General features: G+C 38.6%; 1 protein-coding gene across 1 annotated transcript in view; it reads right to left on the bottom strand.

The window, feature by feature from the left end:
- Cngb3 (cyclic nucleotide gated channel subunit beta 3) overlaps positions 1-16,325 on the bottom strand; it is a 248,128-nt gene that overhangs the window by 195,021 nt on the left and 36,782 nt on the right. The window contains exon 3 of the mRNA NM_001271238.1: positions 12,712-12,838. Within this exon, the coding sequence (NP_001258167.1) occupies positions 12,712-12,838 (127 nt within the window). The remainder of the gene's footprint in view (positions 1-12,711; positions 12,839-16,325) is intronic.

Genomic DNA, 16,325 nt, shown 5'->3' with positions numbered 1-16,325 from the left:
TGGTTTTAAAATTTGATCCCCCCCCAGTCCCACCAAATAGAGACAATGTTTGCATATTCCCATTGAATAATTCTAAATGTGTGTTTTAAACTAGACTAGTTTTTTTTGGTAAGATATAGATATCCAGAGTTTTTATTGTAGGTCGGTTTGAATACTGACTCACAGCACACAATCTCCAGGGAGGTAGGTTTTTCCTTGTCACTTTCTTGACTCTCCACGCCTATCTTATTTTTTCCTCTTTTCATCTTGTCTAGTCCCATCTTGTCTCCCCTCTTCCCTCTCCTTCCTTGAGTTAGAACTAGAGCAAACGTAAGTTCTCTTTTCTTTTTTTTTATTTTTTTATTTTTTTAAAATGTTTTATTGGTTCTTCATGAATTTCACACCATGCATCCCAATCCCACTTATCTCCTCTCCCCTCATGCCTACCCTCCACCCCTGCAACCACCTCTTTAACATAGAAGCTCTTGCTTATTCTTTTGGGCAGTCTTGGATGCATATATGAGCGGACTGACTGGTATTAGGGTGTCTGACTGTTGATTCAGCCTGACTCTGCCCCCCAGCTACTACCCAAAACCTTTGACTTAGCCCATTAAGTCAACATTACCAACATTGTCTGACAAAGATCTTTGTTGCCTAAAAATTTAGAGAAATTATTTGTGCAAATATTTTCCTTATTGCTATAGTCTCATGCCGTAATAGCAAACATTTGGAAGAATCGAACTGCTTACTTAAAAGTGGATGAGGTGGTGACTCTTATTGGAAAGGTACATTTTAATCGCACAGTTTAATTACAACAGCAATGAGAGATTTCTCTAATAATTCACATGGTACTAAAACTAGTCTAGCAGAATTTTAAGGGTGCCGAGAATTGAACTGAGGGCTTCACACATGCTAAACAGGCACTCTTACCCTGAACCACATCCACTGCCCAGCCTAATGGAGTTTTTTTTTTTTTTTTTTTTGCAGGTTTTAAAGACAAGTTTAATATTTTTATTTTAATTTTTTATCTGTATATGTATATTTATATTTATATAAAAAGACCAATAATAGCAGTGTGTTATGCATCAGCAGCAGCAACAGCTTTTCCAGGTTCTGCAGTCATCTGAACAAAACTGTAGAGACATCCAGCACACTCCATTAAAAAAAAAAAGTAAAAAAACAAAACCCGAGAAAACAGCACAGTTCTGTTACTCTTGTGGTACCTGGCACCATTTTTTTTTTAAATTAGCTTCTCAATCATCATCTGGAAAGAAAACATTCTGAGCAACATCATTAAAAACAGCTCTGATAAAGCACTGTCACTACTACGTATCATAAAGCAGGTACAAGCTATTTTATATCCAAAGAGGTATGATACAGTACTGTCCTACATCTATAATACTAGAGGATACAATTTAAAAGGCATTATTTGAGACTTGATTCTACTTTTCCAGCAGAGGGCCCAAAGGATGGTGTGACACAGCTTTGTAAAGAAACATACTCTAGACAGGATTTCTTTCACTAGTGGCACAGTTCTAAGGATTCATTCTCTCCATGAATGTCAGCTAAAACCGTTATTAAAAAAATGAAATATCCCTAAAACAAAACCGTATAACCACCGGATTCACATGAAGATGACCTAGTGGAGACAAGCTGGACCTCACCTTACCAACAAGCTATCAAATCTGTTATGTTTAAACAGTGAGACCTCCAAGGAAGGAGATGCCAAGTAGTGCATCAAAGCTTCGGACCACAATCAAACACAGCATCATTTTCAACAGAAGCAGAAGCTCATCTGAATATGCTCAAGGATGTTGACATCAACATTTAATCATCTGCTCACTCATCCAGGAAGAAGGGGAGATCAGTTACTACTGTACTTTATTGTGTTCAACCAAATCACCATGTTACAAAAATAGCAAGCTGCCATAATAAAAATAAGGCTCCTCTATCCAGCACCAGATAGCATCATTTTACTTTCAAGCCTAGAAATTGCACACTTGTATATAAACCAACCGAAGATGAGGATTGAGAGTTCATCTTGGTGGATTTTTCCTTTGATGAATATGAAGTGTCCTTCCTTATCTTTTTTGATGACTTTTAATTGAAAATTGATTTTATTTGATATTAGAATGGCTACTCCAGCTTGCTTCTTCCCTCCATTTCCTTGGAAGGTTGATTTCCAGGCAGCAGAATGCAGGGTCCTCATTGCGTATCCAGTTTGATAATCTATGTCTTTTTATTGGGGAGTTGAGGCCATTGATGTTGAGAGATATTAAGGAATAGTGATTATTGTTTCCTGTTATATTCATATTTGGATGTGAGGTTATGTTTGTGTGCTTTCCTTCTCTTTGTTTTGTTGCCAAGACGATTAGTTTCTTGCTTCTTCTAGGGTATAGCTTACCTCCTTATGTTGGGCTTTACCCTTTATTATCCTTTGTAGTGCTGGATTTGTAGAAAGATATTGTGTAAATTTGGTTTTGTCATGGAATATCTTGGTTTCTCCATCTATGTTAATTGAGAGTTTTGCAGGATACAGTAACCTGGGCTGGCATTTGTGTTCTCTTAGGGTCTGTATGGCATCTGTCCAGGATCTTCTGGCCTTCATAGTTTCTGGCGAAAAGTCTGGTGTGATTCTGATAGGTCTGCCTTTATATGTTACTTGACCTTTTTCCCTTACTGCTTTTAATATTCTCTCTTTATTTTGTGCGTTTGGTGTTTTGACAATTATGTGACGGGAGGTGTTTCTTTTCTGGTCCAATCTATTTGGAGTTCTGTAGGCTTCGTGTATGTCTATGGGTATCTCTTTTTTTAGGTTAGGGAAGTTTTCTTCTATGATTTTGTTGAAGATATTTACTGGTCCTTTGAGCTGGGAGTCTTCACTCTCTTCTATACCTATTATCCTTAGGTTTGATCTTCTCATTGAGTCCTGGATTTCCTGTATGTTTTGGACCAGTAGCTTTTTCTGCTTTACATTATCTTTGACAGTTGAGTCAATGATTTCTATGGAATCTTCTGCTCCCGAGATTCTCTCTTCCATCTCTTGTATTCTGTTGGTGAAGCTTGTATCTACAGCTCCTTGTCTTTTCTTTTGATTTTCTATGTCCAGGGTTGTTTCCATGTGTTCTTTCTTGATTGCTTCTATTTCCATTTTTAATTCCTTCAACTGTTTGATTGTGTTTTCCTGGAATTCTTTCAGGGATTTTTGCGATTCCTCTCTGTAGGCTTCTACTTGTTCTCTAAGGGAGTTCTCCACGTCTTTCTTGAAGTCCTCCAGCATCATGATCAAATACGATTTTGAAACTAGATCTTGCTTTTCTGGTGTGTTTGGATATTCCATGTTTATTTTGGTGGGAGAATTGGGCTCCAATGATGCCATGTAGTCTTGGTTTCTGTTGCTTGGGTTCCTGCGCTTGGCTCTTGCCATCAGATTATCTCTAGTGTTACTTTGTTCTGCTATTTCTGACAGTGGCTAGACTGTCCTATAAGCCTGTGTGTCAGGAGTGCTGTAGACCTGTTTTCCTGTTTTCTTTCAGCCAGTTATGGGGACAGAGTGTTCTGCGTTCGGGCGTGTAGTTTTTCCTCTCTACAGGTCTTCAGCTGTTCCTGTGGGCCTGTGTCTTGAGTTCACCAGGCAGGTTTCTTGCAGGGGAAAAGTTGGTCCCACCCGTGGTTCCAAGGCTCAAGTTTGCTCGTGGGGTACTGCCTAAGTCCTCTCCGAGGTGGCAGTAACCGGGAAGATCTGCGCCGCTCTTTCCGGGAGCCTCCGTGCACCAGGGTTCCAGATGGTGTTTGGTGTTTTCCTCTGGCGTCTGGACGTGCGCAGAGTGCAGTCTCTTCTGGCCTCCCAGGCGCGCCCGCCTCTCTGAAGGTTCAGCTCTCCCTCCCACGGGATTTGGGTGCAGAGAACTGTTTATCTGGTCTGTTTCCTTCAGGTTCCGGCGGTGTCCCAGGCGCAGGGGTCCTGCTGCTCCAGGGCCCTCCCCTGACCAGGCGGTGAGGTCTCTCTCCCACGGGGCCTGGGAGCAGAGAGCTGCTGCGGGCCGGGATCCGCGGGTGTGGGACTTCCGGTAAACACAGGAAGTGCATGGTCCCAGAGGAACTCTGCCTCTGTGTGTCCTGAGTTCACCAGGCAGGTTTCTTGCAGGGGAAAAGTTGGTCCTACCTGTGGCTCCAAGGCTCAAGTTTGCTCGTGGGGTACTGCCTAAGTCCTCTCCGCGGTGGCAGCAACCGGGAAGATCTGCGCCGCTCTTTCCGGGAGCCTCCGTGCACCAGGGTTCCAGATGGCATTTGGTGTTTTCCTCTGGCGTCTGGACATGCGCAGAGTGCAGTCTCTTCTGGCCTCCCAGGCGCGCCCGCCTCTCTCAAGTTCTCTTTTCACTGTGTGTTTTGAGGGATAGCTTACTTTTCAATGGTTTGCTTTTCAGGGTCCAAGTGTATAGACGAGTCTCCAGGTTACCCTCCGGTCCAGTTTATCCCTTGTGCTATGCGTCACCACTATCATGTTTTATCCACATCCATGCCATAGAAATCAAAGACAAAAATCAAAAGAACAAACCTTGATTCTTAAAAATTCACATCCATTTCATTTATTTTCTATCAGTTTAGCTATGCCATAAGTACGTTTTAGCTAGTGATTTACTTATTTTTAAATTTATATTTCCTTAATTTCATATGTGAATGTGACATATTTTAATAAAATTCATGTTGACTCCCTTACCTCTAACTTCTCCTATCATACCCTACCAACTTTTCCTTCCAACTTGAAAACATACACACAAGTAACAGTATACAGACTGAACAAACGGCACTTATGTATTTAGAAATGTAAATATATAGAAGTAGTAGTAATGGAAAAAGAAGACTATGGATTTGAAAGGGAGCAAGGTGAGGTTTATAGGAAGATTTGTAGGGATGGAAGAAAAGAGATAATGATAATGATCTAATTATACTATAATCACAAAAATAAAAGAAATAATATTTTAAAATGTACCAAGTTGGCTTAATGCTCCCAGTAATGTACATGGATCGACTCAGCATAGGACCACCTACTGCTGCATAAATAAGTGTAGGTTCAGCTACCCTGCATGGGGAGCCTATCAGGGACCGTATTTGAAAAAAAAAAAAAAAACTGGCTCTCTTATTTTCATTTTTGTATTTTTAAAGACATTTCTTGAATCTTGCATCTCTCTATGCATTTTTTTTGTCTTTTGTAAGTCGCTTTGATCTGAATTCTATATGTTTTCTGTTTATTAATATTTGTATTATATATTTTCCCCAGCTTCTCACTTTAGCCTTCCTATACCACTAAATTTGAAGTGAATTTCAATATCATATTAGTGAGTGAGATCTATAATCTACTCTAAGAATCTCTATCTTGGCTTACTACATTATTTGTTTAAAATGTAATTAGTATATTAAAGTGTAATTTTTATTTTTAGTTGTGTGTTTGCCTTCTCATTTTTTTCTGACTCCTATAAGGTGTATGGTTCAAATCCTATTTCATCTATATTTGTTCATTTAGAATTTTATTTTATTTTTTACATTTTTAAAATTTTAAAAATTTTATTCTTTTTTCTTTTTTTATTGGATATTTTTTATTTACATTTCAAATGTTATCCCATTTCCTGGTTTCCTGGCCATACGCTCCCTATCCCATCCACTTGCCCTTCTTCTATAAGGGTGTTCATCCTCCCCATCCACTCCCCTTCCCACCTCTCCACCCCTCCGACATTCCCCTACACTGGGATGGTCCAGCCTTGGCAGGACCAAGGGCCTCTCCTCCCATTGGTGCCCAACAAGGCGATCCTCTGCTACATATGCAGCTGGAGCCATGGGTCTGTCCCTGTGTAGTCTTTGGGTAGTGCTTTAGTCCCTGTGAGCTCCGGTTAGTTGGTGTTGTTGTTCTTAAGGGATTGCAAGCCCCTTCAGCTCCTTCAATCCTTTCTCTAACCCTTCCAATGGAGATCTCATTCTCAGTTCAATGGTTTGCTGCTAGCATTTGCCTCTGTATTTGACATGCTCTGGCTGTAACTCTGAGGGGACAGCTAGATCAGGCTCCTGTCAGCATGCACTTCTTGGCTTCATCAATATTGTCTAGGTTTGTGGATGAATATTGGTGGTCTGGATCCCCAGGTGGGACTGGCTTTGAATGACCATTCCTTCAGTCTCTGCTCCAAACTTGCCTTCATATCCCCTCTTATGAATATTTTTATTCCCCCTTTTAAGAAGGACTGAAATATCTGCACTTTGGTTGTCCTTCTTCTTGAGCCTCATGTGGTTTGTGGATATTTGTGTGGTCTTGGGTAGTTTGAGCTTTTGAGCTAATATCCACTTATCAGTGAGTGTATTTCTGTGATTGGGTTACCTCACTCAGGGTGATATTTTCTAGTCCCATCCATTTGCCTATGAATTTCATGAATTCATTGTTTTTGATAGCTGAGTAATATTCCATTGTGTAGATGTACCACATTTTCTGTATCCACTCCTCTGTTGAAGGGCATCTGGGTTCTTTCTAGCTTCTGGCTATTATAAATAAGGCTTCTATGAACATAGTGGAGCATGTGTCTTTTTTATATGTTGGGGCATCTTTTGGGTATATGTACAGAAGAGGTATAGCTGGATCCTCAGGTAGTGGAATGTCCAATTTTCTGGGAAACCTCCAGACTGGTTTCTAGAGTGGTTGTACCAGTTTGCAATCCCACTAACAATGGAGGAGTGTTCCCCTTTCTCCACATCCTCACCAGCACCTGTTGTCACCTGAGTTTTTGATCTTAGCCATTCTGACTGGTGTGAAGTGGAATCTCAGGGTTGTCTTGATTTGCATTTCCCTGATGACTAAGGATGTTGAACATTTCATTAGGTGCTTCCCAGACATTCGATATTCCTCAGCCGTGAATTCTTTGTTTAGCTCTGTACCCATTTTTTAATAGTGTTATTTGGCTCTCTGGAGTCTAATTTCTTGAGTTCTTCATATATTTTGATATTAGCCCTCTATCAGATGTAGGATTGTTAAAGATCTTTTGCCAATCTGTTGGTTGCTGTTTTGTCCTAATGGCAGTGTCCTTTGCCTTACAGATTAGCTAGTGATTTAAATTATATTCTCGTTGAAGGATTTTCTTTACAGATATTTAATGTCATATGGTTAGTAAGAGAACTCAGCAGTCATTATTGAGAATGGATTAGTAATCTGTTGTTCAAAGTGTTTTACGGTTTTTTTTTTTTTTCATTTGTTTTCTGCCACAGCATCTCATGTAATCCAGGTTGGCCTTCAAATTGCAATGTCGCAGAAGGTGTTCCCCAACTGTGGATCCTTCTGGCACTACCTGCATAATGCTGGGATTACAGGCATAGGCTACTACAACCACTCCTGAGTGTTTTTAATATTTAACCACAAAAGCGGTGTTTACCGTTTTAATTTAGGACTAAAAGTGATAGCCCGCAATTTTCACAATACTTCCCCAAATATTTCCCAAAGCTAAACTAGCATGGCTGGTTTCTCTATGTTTATTTATTTATTTATTTTTTAAATCACAAGCTTACATCTCATTGCACTATGAATTGCGTTTTATTTTTATAAACTTGATAGCTGACATTCCCTTCCTATTTCAGCTATAAAGTCACATATGGATTGTTAAAGCATCTTTCCTGCAGCGATTCTTGCTTTTGCTAGTTACAGAACAATAAACATCAGTGTTTATGAGTGCTGACGAGATTCTGAATTCTCCTCTCCTCTCATTGTTCCTGCTGTGAAGTGATTGCTTATTTTAAAGCCACCCAAATAGAGACTGATTGCTATTATGAACAGAGCAGGCTATTCATAGAAATAACCTTCTTTCTCAGCATCCTGGGTAGCAGTGATGGCTGAATCCTGTTCTGGAGAAGTCAGGCTTGCAGCAGCTCCACCCTGGCTCAGGCAATGAATACTTTACTCACTTCCTCGTTTGCCATTTAACCACTTAACCTATCAGCACCCAGCTCTGGCTTCTCTTTCAGATGTAGCTATCTGACATTTCCAGGCAAAACACATCTTTTGCTTGGTATTCATTAGTGTCCATCAAACGGTACCTTTTTTATATTAAAAAATAAGCATGTGCTGAGATAGAATGCTAGAAACAAACCCTTTTTTTCTTGGTAATGGACAAATGGCTTCAATGGGTCTTCCTAGGGCGAACTCTGTCTTTCAGAAGCTAAATGATTCTCTGACAAGATAACAAATTGGTTGATTCTTTTGAAGGAAGATTTACAGAGAATTTCTTCCTCAAATGGACAATTTAGAAAATGTTGTGAAAAGATATAGAAAAAAGGGGAAAGATATCTGAACGTTACTTTAATACAAATAGATTCCAATCAGAAATGTGAACATGTAATACTGAAATATCTTTAAAAAAGTCTCTTCCTTGGATGACATACATTTGAGATAAATGTTATCATGTTGGTGAAAATTAATTTGGCTACCCTTAAAATTACATGCAAGACAAGTTAAAAATATCATAGAAATTTTTTGTTTTATAAAAATCAAATTTATATAATATATGCTATCATGTTTTTTGTTTTTATATAAATTAGAAAGCAGATATACTGTACTTAAATTCATAACCATATTTTTTATCCTCACAAAACAGTATTTGAGGCCAAGACACAATGGATTATTTTGTTAATTGAACAATTGCTTCTTTGAATAGTTATCTTTGCAATTCTCTCTATGACCGAATGGAGATCATTAGCCTGTATGTTCAAATGAATGAAAATTTTATGTTGAAGAATTTTGAGTAGGCATGAGATTAGCAAGAGGAGAAGAATGTGAAGTAGTGAGAAGACTCTTATGTTAGAATCAGAAAAATAGGTATCTGTGTAGTTTCGATTCCTTTATATGTATAAATGAGATGGAGATGGAGAGAGAAAATTCACACTATATATCCACTTGACAGGGCCATTGGGACCTTAGTACATGGAAAGACTTTTTTGGTGTGTTTTGGTTGAAAAGTACAAGGATATCTTAAGACCAAGCAAAGCAGATTGCCTCTCTCAATAGCAGTGGGTCACAGAAGCAGCAGAAGGTCTCTGGAGCCTCACATTTTGAGCTTTAACATTTATTTTCTCTTGTCTTCTCCCAGGACACTGAAAATTGACTTGCTGAGTTTTGTGCTTGTTGCTTTTACAGTGGAACTTACATGAGTCTCCCTTGGACAAGAACTACATGGTTGACTGTCCAGGTTACCTGGTTGCTGACTAAAAGGACTGGGAACTTCAGCTTCTATTATTTCATGAGTCAATCCTTAATAACTGTTTCCATCTATGTGTACATGTTGTTGGTTCTATTCTGGTGACTGATGCAATGGCAGTGTCTATGTTCATGTTTTCTCTCTATATTTCTCTTTCCATCTTCTGCACACAATGGAAATCAATATCCAACCAGTAATATCACCCTGCAATTTTTACAGGAAAATTTCGAATATACATTGCACAACATCCCCAAATACCTGTTAACTCTTTCAGACCCAATAATCTCCTTTTGACCCAAAGTTTCGGTCAGACAATGAAGTGAATCTACTTCGAATAAAAATCTTATATTTAGATTTTATTAATAGTATGTTTCCTCCAAACATAAAAACTGAGGCAAGAACTAGGCATTCATAGATCTACTTTAGCCTATAATCAACTAATCCCTTAATTTTTCAACTAGGGAGAATTTTTTAAACTTTATATTGCCCAAAGCTGAAGATACTGTTTTGTATTTACTATAGGTACTAAAGATTCTTGATTCACTGGGAATATTGTGACGTAATGTTTCCCTTTAATAGTTATCTTTGATGTTGTGCAAGACACTAGCTCTATAGGATTCTTGTTAGGTAGCACTGGTTCACACAAGGTCGACAGAGAGATTCTGTAACTCCCAGGTATCATCACACTAGTTCCCTTAGCTTTAATCAAGTATGTCACTTTTAGCTTCATTTTCCCTTAATTCTGAGAAAATACATGACAGCCTTTCCCTAAGAAAGCAGAAGCATCCTGTTAGCTTGGATACAGTACATAGCTTGTTAATAATTCCCAAGCTGCACTGCTACCTACAGTTCAGAGAGAGCTGTCGGGAAGACAGCAAAAAAGTCATCTAGAATTAAACAGTTTTGTCAGCTCAGAATAGTTAAGTTGACTAAAGTCTAGTAAAGAGTAAAGAATTGAGCCCTTTGAGTACAGCATCGCTCCCTCTAGACCTTTGTGGGGTAATGGTCACGCTTACACTCTCCAAGGATGTTGATTGGGGAATCTTGGGTGTTGTTCATATTTAGCCTACTCCTACTGATGAGCTGTATAGTTTTGAAAATTTAGGATTTTTGGAGAAATGAATTAAGTATTCTTGTGTGCATTTAATGATTAATTTAATCAATATTGTGCCAGCTATTGAGCTGGGTACTGAGGATATTGTTCCTAACTTCATGAAGCATGGAGGAAGAGGAAGAAGAAGAGGAGGAAGGAGAAGAGGAGGAGGAAGATGAGGAGGAGGAGGAAGAGGAGAAGACTGATGATTTCAGATAATCACATGAACATCTGCAGAGATATGTACCAAGGAAGAGCTCTCATGTGAGAATGTGACCTCATTCAGGCAAGGTCCTCCAGCGACATGAGGATGTGATGGTACTTGAGGAATGGGTAAGGAGTTTGTTAGGACTGACAGAGGAAGAGACAGTTGTATGAGCAGAAAAGGCAGTGTGGAGTTAAATATAGCCTTCTGAGACCCTGTTACTTGTAAATATCACAGATATTTCTTCAGATGGAGGGATGAGATGAGAACTGTACTCAAGCTGTGCAAATATATAGCTTAGGATGAACCCAGAGCACTTCTTTCATTTTTGTAACTATTCCTAGACCTAGACCTTGAAGCATTTAACCATGTACAATCTTGTCTTCCAAGAACTAACTTACTCAATCTGGCTTCTTTTGGTTTCTCACTGAATTGCTCTGCTTGGAAAAACTGTCTCTGAATTCCAAAATGAGACTGCACTGACTACACAAACTGACTGGAACTTCATGAACTCACCTGAACTTAACTGCACCCAACTGAGCTTAATTTAACTCCACTGCATTGCCTGATCTCAAATGAACTGCCTGCGGTCTACTTTTGGCTCACTCTGCATTGCTCTTAAGCAGCCTCTCTTTCCTGTTCTCATGAGAGTTGGGCATATCCTATATCTTACTCATTCTGTCAAATCTTTCTGTCTGCCCCTCAATTAAATGTCACTTTCAACATGACTGCTTCATTGTTTGGTCTTAGAGATATGCCATTCCAGTCAGGTCACAAAGACCTACGAGGTCTTTGCATGGGATCCCTTGCCAGAGCGGCCATGTTGCTGGATTAAAATTCTTCCAAAGTTACCATAGCTTATTGAAAAAGCTTAAATATGCTAAAAATAAATGCTAACAAGGAAAGTTAGTTCAGAGGTTAAAGTGCTGATTAAAGGGAAGAGTGTTTGGTGGAAAGAAAAAATTCCACTCAGGAATTCATGTCTTCTTTAATGTGATTTTATTCTGAACTGACCCCCTTTCCTTTAGGAAACCAATTAACCTTAGGTTGCTTATTTGCAGGGTGAAGATAAGGAGGGGGCACTAATGGCAATGAAAATCCTTCTATAAACATCAGTAATTAAATAACTAGTATAAACACGTATGTATTTTATTGTAAAAATCTAGCCCTAAACTCAGAATTTAGCATATTTTCTCTGCTTACGTGATATTTCAGATTTTGTTTTTACCTTGGTTTGTGTGTGAGAGAGAGTGAGATTGCGTTTATCTTCATGTACAGCTAAGTTTGTTCTCACCTACAATACATTCTCTAATAGCTATTGTTCAGCCAGTGTAGTTCAGAGTTCAATCAGGACTCTGATCTTAGATAATTCTAAGGATGCCCATGTAAAGTAGATGGTACAACAATGTCCTGGGGCAATGGACACAGAAGAAAAGTAGAGATGAGGTTACAGAGATTATTCCTACTTCTCTTTAAATAACAATTCTTCTTGCCTGATACAGAAGTTTATGTTTTATTGTTTCATACACCCATTGCAATTACCTTAATCAATTACCTTAAGCAATTCAAATTGTGTTAGCAGGCGTGTAACACCATGACAGGCAGCAAAATGAAGATCTTCTCAGCTCCCCTCATTCCTCCACCCCTGTGTATGTGAATTCATAGATTTACATTTAATTTGGCATTTCTTTGGGATAGTTCAAGTCATTTATGCCACAGCATTTATAAAACTGTTCCTTCAGTGACTGATAGACTGCCTGCTTCTCTGACTGTCATTGGTTATGTAGCTCTTTCTCTAACAAAGAAAACCATAATCTGTCTTTTGGAATATTATAATGTTTACAGAATTGAAATGGTGATTTCTTCCTGTACATGGAAAATTGTCTTAAAAAAACATGTCTCATAAGTATGTGGGTTGTTTCCATGATGATACAGTGACTCACACATGTGGCTGTAGTGTTTGTATGAATGGAATTTGTCATTTAGCCAATGGCTGCCTGGACATTGGTTAGTATCATGGCTGTTCAATAATGTATGATGAACTGCTGGATGAAGTGAATTTTCCTTTTCTGGTCCAGTTTCCTGGCTAAGATTCGTCTGTGGATTGCTTGCTTAAACTTTTGCTTAACTTCAGGAGGGAAATTTACTCCCCCCTCCCCGAACTGTCTGTATGAAGTCTCCCACCTGTGCTATGTGCCTCATGTTCTTACCTGGCTGGCTTTTCTTTCCTAGTCCTAGTTTGCTCCATCTCCGATATTGTTCCCGTGAGTTCTGCAGGACATTCAGTGTCAGGATTTGTGGTAGAACCCCTGAGGGAGTTCTCCCCAGTGCTGTTGTCTAGGGCAAAGAAATGACACTAAATAGAAGAACACACACCACTCTTGACACAGTTTTATGTGGAAACATTATCTACAGAGATGCTGATTCTCTTCTAGAAAAATCTTCCAGTAGAATTCCTCACACAGGAGGACTAACTTGGAGATACTGTCAGGCCAAGAAAAAAGTGTACTGAAAGTTTGTTTATTACATGACAAAATTTTCATATATATTTACCTTATAACGCTAGCAAAACGCAGGATGAACACTCAGCATCCAAATGTCATTGTTGGTTTTGCTATACTCACAATTTATGACTACGATTAATGCATGATAGTTTCAGCCAAGTGAAAAAGGCAGACATTCTTTGTCCTTGATATTAGTTTAGAATCCACACTCTAATTTTTATGATATCAAATTTCTCAGTTTGATTTGATTATTTGTAGCTTTGGAGAGAATTCTTTCTATAGAAATTACACCAGCTACTAGTACAGAATAGTTCTAATTTCAATTCAGAAATAGTTTTCCATCAGACTTACAAATATAATTTCTAATTAAGATTAAGAATTGCTATTTGATTAGAGAATAATCAACTCATTGCTACATAGTTGAATGATAGAGAATGCTTTATAGAAAGTAAATAATTGAATATTAAAACTTATAAAAGATAAAAGGGGCAATACATATTTGAGTGATTATTATCCACAGTATCCCACATATTTTTAAGCATATATACTATACTTAGGAAATTTAAAACAAGACAAAATCATCAATATCATTGTACTGCAAGGATCAGGTATGGTAGGTATGGGATAAATGTTGAGGTAGGTAATGCGGGGGGGACAGTTAGAATTAATGGGCACTTGACAGGTGGTATGGAAGCCTAGGGCAGTTGAAAGGTCCTAAAATTAGGAAGGTGATCCTGAAGAAGTCTCCAAATAATGGGGATAGAGAGTTCTTACTGGCCATCTCTTGGAGAGGCCATGTAGAGGCCATGTAGAGGCAGAGCTTGTCCCAATATAGATCCTACCTTTTAGTATGTTTGGTATGGGAAGGTACTCTGCAGCTTAACAAGACAGAAATGTAAATATCAACTTAGCCACAAACCTGCAGTGGCATGCTCACTGCCAGGCATGCTAGAGCAATGGTGGTACAATGTTCGTGGGAATAATGGCGTCTGATTTGTCTTAAGCCCCACTCCATGAGATAGAATCCATTTCTGATACGACTTGGGTGGCCAAAAGACTCAGAGACTCAAGAGACTACATAGCCCAGAGATCAAAGGTAAAGCCAAGTACTACTTGGTCTTAAAAAAATAGTAGTGATATATTCTGGTATACTCATAGAGCAATGCCTTGTTTCTGTTCAATGCTTTTACTCATTGAGTGCTTAGAACACATAGTTCTAAATGAGATGTTTCCACCAAATACCTCTCCTCAGAGTTCAGGGAACCCTGCAGAAGAAGAATCAGGAAGAGTGTAAGGGGAAATGGAAGACACCAAAAGAAACTAAGTGTCTCTAAATTACCCAGACAAAGTTCATATCAACTGACAGAAACTGAAGCAGTAAGCATAGGGTCTACATAGGTCTTCTGCAGGTCCTCTGTGTATATATTACATTTTCCAGTTTCATATTTGTACAGCTTGCCTAGTGTATGAACAACTGAGTCTCTGATTCTTGTACTTTACTTCTCTTGGGCTCTTTTCCTTCTGTTGGTCTTCCTCATCCAACTTCCATATGATGGCTTTTGTTTTATCTTATTATATCTTATTTTGTTATGACTTAATATATCTTAGAAGCCTGATCTTTTCTAATAAGAGAGAGAAATGGAGTAGACTTGGATGAGAGGGGAGTTGGAAGGAACTGGGAGAAATGGGGGTAGGGGAAAATATAACCAGCATTTGCTGTATGAGAAAAGAATCTCTTTTCAATAAAAGGCAAAAACAAATGAAAAGAAGCAGACCAACTTAATATTGGAAATTTAGATGTACAAAATTGATAAAACAGGAGAAATCACACTGTAAAAGTTTTCATTATATAAGACCTTTAACGCGAAATTTTTCTCAAAAATTCCTCAAACTCTTTCAATACAATATGCCTTCAGAAGTACATTACGGGAGTAAAAACTGAGTCACTGTTTACTGTTTCTAAAATGTTTGTGGCTCAGAAAGCCTGAACTCCTGGTTTTCCCAGGAGATTACTTTCCTCCTGGCTTTAAAGTACTTTTCTACAAGATAGAAAACATAGTACTAAATATATTCTCATTATGTTTAAATGGACTCCCTCAAGTGTTTACACTGTTTTGAGTGCTAAAGAGCACCAGTGTAATTACAACGCTGAAGTCTGCCTAAGGACCGTCTTCTCGAGAAGATGCTGAAACATATTTTAACTGCAGTGCAGCATGTTCTTGGTCCTGCCACATGTGTATGGAATATTAATTAGTTTATCACTAGCCAATAGCTTCCAGAGTAAAGGAACAGCACTTTCCATGGCATGTGATTGCTCTGATAGAAACACAAAAGAAGGATCTGTGCTCCCTATGTGCTTGTGGCAAGGCATCTTCTGTTTTTACCATTTTTCTCTGGGGGGGGTAATTTTATTTTTATTTGTTTTCAACTATGCCTTTTTATTAATTATTTTATTTATTTATATCTCAATTGTTGCTCCTCCCCAGTCTTCCCTCCTAGAGTTCTTTACTTTCCCCTCTTAGAGGTGTCCTCCAAGTTTTCCTCTTCTCCGGGGCATGGATTCTTTACAGGATTAGGTGTACCCTCTCCCACTGGAACCCGGAAACACTTAAACAAAAGTTCAATATTCTTAGTCATCAGGGAAATGCAAATCAAAATGACCCTAAGATCCCTCCCACTTTACACCAGTCAGAATGGTTAAGATAAAAACTCAAGTGACAGCACATGCTGGTGAGGATGTGGAGGAAAAACACACTCTTCCATTATTGATGTGAGTGCAAATTTGCACAACCACTCTGGAAACCAATCTGGAACTACCTCAGAAAATTAGAAATAGTTCTACCTGAAGACCCAGCCATACCATTCCTGGTCATATACCCAAGATATGCCCCACTATACTACAAGGACATGTGCTTCAGTATGTTCAGAGCAGGCTTCTTCATAATAACTAGAAGCTGGAAACAACCCAGACGTCCCTCAAGTAAAGAATGGATACAGAAAATGTGATTCATTTACACAATGGAGAACTGTTCTGCTATTAAAAACGAGGACATTATGAATTTTACTGTTTTTCTTTATCCAAAAAAAGGATGAATTTTTCCCTCTTATCTCCAATGCAATGTCATTTTATTCTAGGTATTTAAAATGTGGTGGCCTATCCTTTCTTACATCCATACACACTGACACAATCACTGCTTATTTCAAAGTAGAGTTCTCAGGGTTCTGGAGACTGAAAACACACACACACACACACACACACACACACACACACACACGACGTATAGTTGTCATGGGCTGTAATAGTCAATGGACCATATTGA

This window comes from Rattus norvegicus, chromosome 5 (genome assembly GCF_036323735.1).
Source record: "Rattus norvegicus strain BN/NHsdMcwi chromosome 5, GRCr8, whole genome shotgun sequence".
Taxonomy (NCBI): Eukaryota; Metazoa; Chordata; class Mammalia; order Rodentia; family Muridae; genus Rattus; species Rattus norvegicus.
Note: the sequence above shows the minus strand (reverse complement) of the source record. Positions and strands in the feature narration are given on the sequence as shown.